The sequence below is a fragment of the Bufo gargarizans genome, chromosome 6, assembly GCF_014858855.1.
Source record: "Bufo gargarizans isolate SCDJY-AF-19 chromosome 6, ASM1485885v1, whole genome shotgun sequence".
Classification (NCBI taxonomy): Eukaryota; Metazoa; Chordata; class Amphibia; order Anura; family Bufonidae; genus Bufo; species Bufo gargarizans.
The window spans coordinates 20,774,696-20,783,575 of NC_058085.1; the positions used below are offsets into that span (position 1 = coordinate 20,774,696).

At 50.4% G+C, this 8,880-nt stretch overlaps 1 protein-coding gene and 1 long non-coding RNA gene across 5 annotated transcripts in view; both read right to left on the minus strand.

Annotated features, from left to right (window-relative positions):
- Positions 1-755, minus strand: part of LOC122940408 (oocyte zinc finger protein XlCOF22-like) — a 43,116-nt gene extending 42,361 nt beyond the window's left edge. The window contains exons 1-3 of one of the 4 annotated variants that reach the window (XM_044297075.1): positions 708-755; positions 345-441; positions 79-261 (exon numbers count right to left, since the gene is read on the minus strand). In XM_044297075.1, the coding sequence (XP_044153010.1) occupies positions 79-261; positions 345-378 (217 nt within the window). In that variant the 5' untranslated portion in view covers positions 379-441; positions 708-755. Of the gene's footprint in view, positions 1-78; positions 262-344; positions 528-610; positions 662-707 lie in introns of those variants that run through there. The other 3 variants (XM_044297074.1, XM_044297076.1, XM_044297077.1) reach the window with 3 other exon arrangements.
- A 296-nt stretch (positions 756-1,051) lies between these two features.
- On the minus strand, positions 1,052-6,928 carry LOC122940458. The gene is made up of 3 exons (XR_006390281.1): positions 6,903-6,928; positions 1,350-1,478; positions 1,052-1,220 (listed from the first exon to the last, which is right to left on the minus strand). It is a non-coding gene; the product is annotated as an uncharacterized LOC122940458 (long non-coding RNA).
- Between the last annotated feature and the right edge of the window lie 1,952 nt (positions 6,929-8,880).

Here is an 8,880-nt window from a genome sequence, read left to right on the forward strand (position 1 = left end):
GGAAACACATTCAGTGACTGAATTCATTCCTTACATACAGATAATGAGAGGAGGTGTGTATTTAGTCAAGTCTATTACCTGGTGATATGAGAGGCTTGTGATCCTCCATCATGATGTCCTTATATCCATCTACCTGATCATCCTGTGGGACATAGTAATGTTCTTCTGAATTATCCTGTGGTACATTGTAATGCTTTTCTGACCCATCCTGTAGAAGAAGAGGACTGGGACATCTCTCCGGTGTTCTTCTCTCTTCCTTAACTGTAGGAAACACATCCAGTGACTGAATTCATTCCTTACATACAGATAATGAGAGGACGTGTGTATTTAGTCATGTCTATTACCTGGTGATATGAGAGGCTTGTGATCCTCCATCATGATGTCCTTATATCCATCTACCTGATCATTCTGTGGGACATAGTAATGTTCTTCTGAATTATCCTGTGGTACATTGTAATGCTTTTCTGAACCATCCTGTAGAAGAAGAGGACTGGGACATCTCTCCGGTGTTCTTATCTCTTCCTTAACTGTAGGAAACACATCCAGTGACTGAATTCATTCCTTACATACAGATAATGAGAGGACGGGTGTATTTAGTCAAGTCTATTACCTGGTGATATGAGAGGCTTGTGATCCTCCATCATGATGCCATTATATCCATCTACCTGATCATCCTGTGCATCATAGTGATGTTCTTCTGAATTATCCTGTGGAAGAAGAGGACTGGGACATCTCTCCGGTGTTCTTATCTCTTCCTTAACTGTAGGAAACACATCCAGTGACTGAATTCATCCCTTACATACAGATAATGAGAGGATGTGTGTATTTAGTCATGTCTATTACCTGGTGATGTGAGGGGTCGGTGATCCTCCATCATGATGTCCTTGTACTGATCTTTGTGTTCTTCTAAATACTCCCACTCCTCCATGGAGAAATAGACGGTGACATCCTGACACCTTATAGGAACCTGACAACACAATGATACAGTCATCACCCAGATCCCTTCATAGCGTTCCTGTATAATGTCCCAGCAGTGTCACCTCTCCAGTCAGCAGCTCAATCATCTTGTTGGTGAGTTCTAGGATCTTCTCTCTATTGATTTCCTCATGTATCAGGGGGTGAGGTGGAGGCTCCATGATTGGGCTCAGGGTTCTTCCCCATCCTTCAGACACAGGGTCCTGACAGCGCCCACTAGACGTCTTCTTCACTACTGTGTAGTCCTGGTTATGGAGAGACACAGTAATAACTATCACTCCATACATCTCCAGAGTCCCTCACCTCTCCAGTCATGTCCACCTGTTAGTAACATAGAGAAGATGATGTAATGTGACATCATCAGAATCTCTCACCTCTCCAGTAAGCCGGAAGAGGATCTCTAGGGTGAGATTTATTATACTCTCCGCCATCTTGTCCCTGTCCCTATCCATCCTTGACGGGTCAACAATATATCCAGTGAGATAATCCTATATTGTAGAAACCTGAATGGAGAGAAGATGAGACAATGTAAAATCCTACAAAATCCCATCTAAAATACAATAACTGGAGATAAGAGGAGACATCGGAGGAGATAATAAAGTGTAGATGTTGTGTTCTCTCTTTTTATATGGATCGAAACACGTGAGGTCAAGGCAGTTTCATGGTATGTCATACCTTCACATGACCCTACAGCCAATAGAAGACATCATCAGTGATGCCAGTATGAACAGCACCTGACCACCATAGACCATCCTAGGCCTCAATGGTCAGGTGATATACAAACCGCCATCAGAGCTCCGACCAATATTGTCGTTGCAGTGATGTAAACAGACTGAAGGAGACCACAGGAGCCTCAGTGCTGGAGCAGTGGAGGATTCTACAGGTCCTGTGTCCTCCGGGTAATTGTAAAACGCTGCGGAATATGTTGGCGATACATAAAGATTATTATTACTATCTAGACAGACGTTGGGTTGGCAGATTTGGTTTTTGGCAGCTCCTCAGGACCTCACAGATGTTGTAGTTTAATAGATTTATTTTTAACAAGCAGCATGAGGAAATACAGCGGTCATTAAAGGGTTTCTGTCATGAGAAATAACGTGATGTAGCTGACTGATATTAGCAGTACATAACAGTGGGCTTTCTTTTTTTGAATCAAATCATTTTTATTGAAAATTTTTAAAGAAGGCAATATCAGGGTTCACAATCACATTATGCCATTACCACCATCACAATACTATTCCATCATAGAACTCACAATTGGCAAAAATGACTATTGCAATTTCACATAATATACAATCTTGAGTACTTGAAATGGCATATAAAATACACCCCCATAATCTACTAAGAACACTGATCATGACGATGTTCCCTAGACTAACATGTTAACACCCCTCCCCCCCCCCCTAATGAAAGGAGTAAGAAACCTTCTATCCTAGTTTATAGCATTAGATGAGTATGTGACATCCATTCGTTCCACAACTTGTCAAACTTCTGAGGGCAGCCACGCTTAACAAACACACTCTTCTCCAATATCAACATGTCGTTCACCTTCCTTTCAAACTCTTCAATCGCTGGCGGACTCCCTTGGATCCACCTCTGCGCCACCAGTTTCCTGGCTACATATAACAGTCTTCCCACCGCCACCATAACCAACTCACTTCCTCCAATCTCTGCCAAACCGTGTGCTTTCTAACCCCCTGCCTGGCGCCGTTCTCTTGAAATAAAGACTTCTATAATATGCTAATGAGCCTCTAGGTGCTATTAGGGCGTTGCTTCAGCACCTAGAGGCTCGGTCTACGCACCCTTTGGCACGCCCAGGTCCAGTTGATTGACTTTCAAGTTCTCCTTAGTGTCCTGTAAATCCTGCGCCGTCCAGTTTAGTATTTGGCGCAGGCGCAGTGAGTGAAGGACGCGCTCCTGCTGCCGGCTTCCTTCCTTCGACGCAAGGGCAGTGAGGAAGCCGGCACCAGGAGCGCGCCCTTCACTCACTGCGCCAAATACTAAACTGAACGGCGCAGGCGCGGGATTTACGGGACACTGAGAACTCGAAAGTCAATCAACTGGAGAGCAGATGATGTTATTTACATGGGACTGTATGTTGGAGAGGGGTGGAGTGATGCTACTTACATGGGACTGAATGTTGAGGGGGTGATGTTAGTTACATGGGACTGCATATTGGAGGTGGCTGGGGCAGGGTGATGCTATTTACATGGGACTGTGTGTTGGAGTTGGCTGGAGAGCAGATGATGTTATTTACATGGGACTGTATGTTGATGGTGGCTGACAGGGACACATTGGGAACATAAAGGGAACCTGTCATCAACTTTTTGCTGCCCATACTAAACGGCAGTATAAAGTGGAGACAAGGTGAGTTGATTGCAGGGGTCTGTCATTTAAAAGTAAGTGGTTGCCGAGAACCAACATCACAATTATTGCAGACTGGGCCTGGAAAAGAGTCCCGGCCACCTGAGAAGAGTCCTGGTTATTCATAAATACATACTCTCCCCCCCCACCTGCTGATGACTGACCGTCTAATACTGAGTTTTCTCCCTCTCTCTAGGAGAGAACGGACAATCATCAGCAGATGGGGGAGAGAGCAGGAGATTATGTATAACCAGGACTCTTCTCAGGTGGCCGGGACTCTTTTCTAGGCCTGGGCTGCAATGATTATGAGGCTGGTTCTCGGCAACCACTTACTTTTAGCTCATGAGTGACACCGCGGAAATCAGCATTTCTGTCACTATTTGATGACAGGTTCCCTTTCAAGTGGTCCTGGAAAAAAATACTGAAAGTGGCCCCGTTTTGTAGTTGGGTCCAAATTGATGGAAGGCAGAGCCAACACAAGTAGGTAGGGCTGGCAATACCATATTGTGGCACGTTATACCACCCCAACAGAGCCAAATACCATAGCCCCTCACAAAATACTGCCCCCATCAGCACAAAATACATCCCAAAAAAAACTTCCACTGGCCGTCCTGAGGAGGGCTCAGGGGGCCCCTTGGGCATCAGACCAATGGAAAATTTCCGTTCTTAGTGGCTGGGGAGGGGATTATGTTATTTACATGGGACTTAATGTTGAGGGGGGAGATGTTATTTACATGGGGGTAGGGTTGTTGCGTTACCAAAATTTTGATTCGATTTTGATACCACACCGCGGTAGCTTATAACTAGGCCGAAACACGGACGTGGGGATTCGTGATCGAGATACAAGACAGCACAAGATGAATTTATATATTTAATCGCCTTAAGGGCGCACTAGATATAACACAACATCCACAGAGAATATACAGCGGTCTGAGGTTACAGATACAAATTATGTGGGTACAACAGGGTCAGGGCTCCATTCACACGTCCGCAATTCCGTTCCGCATTTTGCGGAATGGAATTGTGGACCCATTAATTTCTATGGGGCCGCACGATGTGCTGCCCGGATCCGGAAATGTGGACCAGCACAACCGGGTCCGCAATTCCGATCCCGAAAAAAATAGAACATTACCTATTCTAGTTCGCAATTGCAGAAAAGAATAGGCCTTTTCTATTAAGTGCCGGAGATGTGCGCAAAATGCACATTGCCGGTGTCCGTGTTTTGCGGATCAGTGGCTCCGCAAAACACACATGGACATGTGAATGGACCCTTAATAGAGCAAAAGTCAGAAAAACAAAAAAGACCCAGGGCATCCCAATGGAGGGTGAAGGACAGTGCCCACCCAATATAGCCACAAAGGACCCCTGTGATTTGTAACTCAGTACAAGCTCCCGAGTATAATAGCAAAAAAACACAAAAATGGAGCTCACAGAACCAGAAAGTAAAAATATGCTTTATTTAGACATGATGAAAAGATATACATAAGTAATGGAGCAGGTAAATATGGTGCCATTTACAGAGTGATTGGGAGCAGAGAAAAGGCGCCACCCTGGGGTAGCACACAGGTCAATGGGAAACATGCATGTATGGATCAAGAGGAAATACTGGGTACAATGACCGACCAATCACCCAACAGCGAGGTGAAGACCTAAATATACAGGTGAGTCAATGGTAAACAGGCAGTATGGCCACAGTGCGGCCCCCCAGTAGTATGCCAACAGGCAGTATGGCCACAGTGCGGCCCCCCAGTAGTATGCCAACAGGCAGTATGGCCACAGTGCGGCCCCCCAGTAGTATGCCAACAGGCAGTATGGCCACAGTGCGGCCCCCCAGTAGTATGCCAACAGGCAGTATGGCCACAGTGCGGCCCCCCAGTAGTATGCCAACAGGCAGTATGGCCACAGTGCGGCCCCCCGGTAGTATGCCAACAGGCAGTATGGCCACAGTGCGGCCCCCCAGTAGTATGCCAACAGGCAGTATGGCCACAGTGCGGCCCCCAGTAGTATGCCCACGGTGTGCCCCCTCAGTAGTATGGCCACGGTATGCCCCCTCAGTAGTATGGCCACAGTGCGGCCCCTCGGTAGTATGCCAACAGGCAGACCCGCACGGCAATGGAACGAGGTTTGTTGGGCAAATGCAATATAAAAAATAATAAACAACAGTAAATATATTGCATTTGCCCAACAAACCTCGTTCCATTGCCGTGCGGGTCTGCCTGTTGGCATACTACCGGGGGGCCGCACTGTGACCATACTGCCTGTTGGCATACTACTGGGGGGCCGCACTGTGGCCATACTACTGAGGGGGCACACCGTGGGCATACTACTGGGGGCCGCACTGTGGCCATACTGCCTGTTGGCATACTACTGGGGGGCCACACTACGGGGGGGGCACACCGTGGGCATACTACGGGGGGGGGGCACACCGTGGGCATACTACGGGGGGGGCACACCGTGGGCATACTACGGGGGGGGGCACACCGTGGGCATACTACGGGGGGGGGCACACCGTGGGCATACTACGGGGGGGGGCACACCGTGGGCATACTACGGGGGGGGGGCACACCGTGGGCATACTAAGGGGGGGGGCACACCGTGGGCATACTACGGGGGGGGGCACACCGTGGGCATACTACGGGGGGGGGGCACACCGTGGGCATACTACGGGGGGGGCACACCGTGGGCATACTACGGGGGGGGGCACACCGTGGGCATACTACGGGGGGGGGCACACCGTGGGCATACTACGGGGGGGGCACACCGTGGGCATACTACGGGGGGGGCACACCGTGGGCATACTACGGGGGGGCACACCGTGGGCATACTACCGGGGGGGCACACCGTGGGCATACTACCAGGGGGGGGCACACCGTGGGCATACTACTGGGTATGGCACACCGTGGGCATACTACTGGGGGGGCACACCGTGGGCATACTACTGGGGGGGGGCACACCGTGGGCATACTACTGGGGGGGGCACACCGTGGGCATACTACTGGGGGGGGCACACCGTGGGCATACTACTGGGGGGGCACACCGTGGGCATACTACTGGGGGGGCACACCGTGGGCATACTACTGGGGGGCACACCGTGGGCATACTACTGGGGGGCACACCGTGGGCATACTACTGGGGGGCACACCGAGGGCATACTACTGGGGGGCACACCGTGGGCATACTACTGGGGGGCACACCGTGGGCATACTACTGGGGGGGCACACTGTGGGCATACTACTGGGGGGGGCACACTGTGGGCATACTACTGGGGGGGGGCACACCGTGGGCATACTACAGGGGGGCACACCGTGGGCATACTACTGGGGGGGGGCACACCGTGGGCATACTACTGGGGGGGGCCGCAATGTGGACATACTACTGGGGGGGCACTGTGGGCATACTACTCGGGGGGGGGGGCACACTGTGTGCATACTACTCGGGGGGGGCCGCAATGTGGGCATACACCGTTGGGAGGTTTGGGAAGGTGTAAAGGTCCTGAAGGCCGCTCCGTGCTGCATCTATAACGCAGGCCTTACAGGTGCGGAGCCGGTGAGCGCTCCTCTTACCGGGACGGAGCGTGTCCTCCTCTGTGCTGCAGGAGGAAGTGAAGGACCTGTGATGATGTCACGACCATGTGATCATGTGTGGGAGGAGTCATGGAGATCACATGACCAGGTCTATCCGCTCTGTGTATGCAGGGCTCTGCTGTGCAGTTTGTAATTCCAGTCTGTATGTAGCAGAGCTGTAATGTTTATATGGATGAGCTGTATGTGTGTAATGTTTATGTAGCAGTGCTGTATGTGTGTAATAGCTGTATAGTGGAGCTGTATGTATTTGCAAGCAAGCTGTGTAATATGCCTTTCCCTAGAGTTGTATGGGTGTGTGCAGCAGAGCTGTGTATGTGTAATGTTCAGTTACTACAGCTGAGTCTTTGTCATGTCCATGTAGCAGAGCTGTGTATGTGTAATGTTCAGTTACTACAGCGGAGTCTTTGTCATTTCCATGTAGCAGAGCTGTGTATGTGTATTGTTCAGTTACTACAGCGGAGTCTTTGTCATGTCCATGTAGCAGAGCTGTGTATGTGTAATGTTCAGTTACTACAGCTGAGTCTTTGTCATGTCCATGTAGCAGAGCTGTGTATGGGTAAAGGGGCTGCCAGGCAGCAGGGGGCAGACCCCCCTCCCTCCCCAGTTTGAATATCATTGGTGGCACAGTGTGCGCCCCCCCCCCCCTCCCTCTATTGTATTTATATCATTGGTGGGCTGGCACAGTGTGCGGCCCCCCCAGCCCCCCTCCCTCTATTGTATTTATATCATTGGTGGCACAGTGTGCGGCCTCCCCTCTCCCCCCCCCCCCCCCCCCCGATCATTGGTGGCAGCGGAGAGTTCCGATCGGAGTCCCAGTTTAATCGCTGGGGCTCCGATCGGTAACCATGGCAACCAGGATGCTACTGCAGTCCTGGTTGCCATGGTTACTTAGCAATATTAGAAGCATCATACTTATCTGCTGGCTGCTGCGCTGTCTGTGACCGGCCGGGAGCTCCTCCTACTGGTAAGTGACAAGTCTATGCGGCGCATTGCTTAATGATCTGTCACTGGCCACCAATGAAATTGAAACTGGGGAGGGAGGGGGGTCTGCCCCCTGCTGCCTGGCAGCCCCGGATTTCTTACAGGGGGCTATGATACGCACAATTAACCCCTTCAGGTGCGGCACCTGAGGGGTTAATTGTACGGATCACAGCCCCCTGTACGAGATCGGGTGCTGCCAGGCAGCAGGGGGCAGTCATGTACACAGTTCTCAGTATATTCTAACTAGAGATGAGCGAACCCGAACTGTATAGTTCGGGTTCGTACCGAATTTTGGGGTGTCCGTGACACGGACCCGAACCCGGACATTTTCGTAAAAGTCCGGGTTCGGTGTTCATCGCTTTCTTGGCGCTTTTGTGACGCTTTCTTGGCGCTTTTTGAAAGGCTGCAAAGCAGCCAATCAACAAGCGTCATACTACTTGCCCCAAGAGGCCGTCACAGCCATGCCTACTATTGGCATGGCTGTGATTGGCCAGAGCACCATGTGACCCAGCCTCTATTTAAGCTGGAGTCACATAGCGCCGCCCGTCACTCTGCTCTGATCAGCGTAGGGAGAGGTTGCAGCCGCGACGTTAGGGCGAGATTAGGCAGTGATTAACTCCTCCAAAAGACTTCATTCAGAGATCAATCTGCAGCTGTGGATCATTGAACTGCTGCTATTGAATTGCTCACTGTTTTTAGGCTGCCCAGAGCGTTTTTCAGTCACTTTTTTCTGGGGTGATCGGCGGCCATTTTGTGTCTTGTGGTGCGCCAGCACAAGCTGCCACCAAGTGCATTTAACCCTCAATAGTGTGGTTGTATTTTGGCTAAATCCTACATCAGGGTGAAGCTGTCACACCAAGTGCATTTAACCCTCAATAGTGTGGTTATTTTTTGGCCATGTACTACATCAGGGGCAAGCTGCGCCTGTCACCAAGTGCATTTAACCCTCAATGGTGTGGTTGTTTTTTGGCTAAAT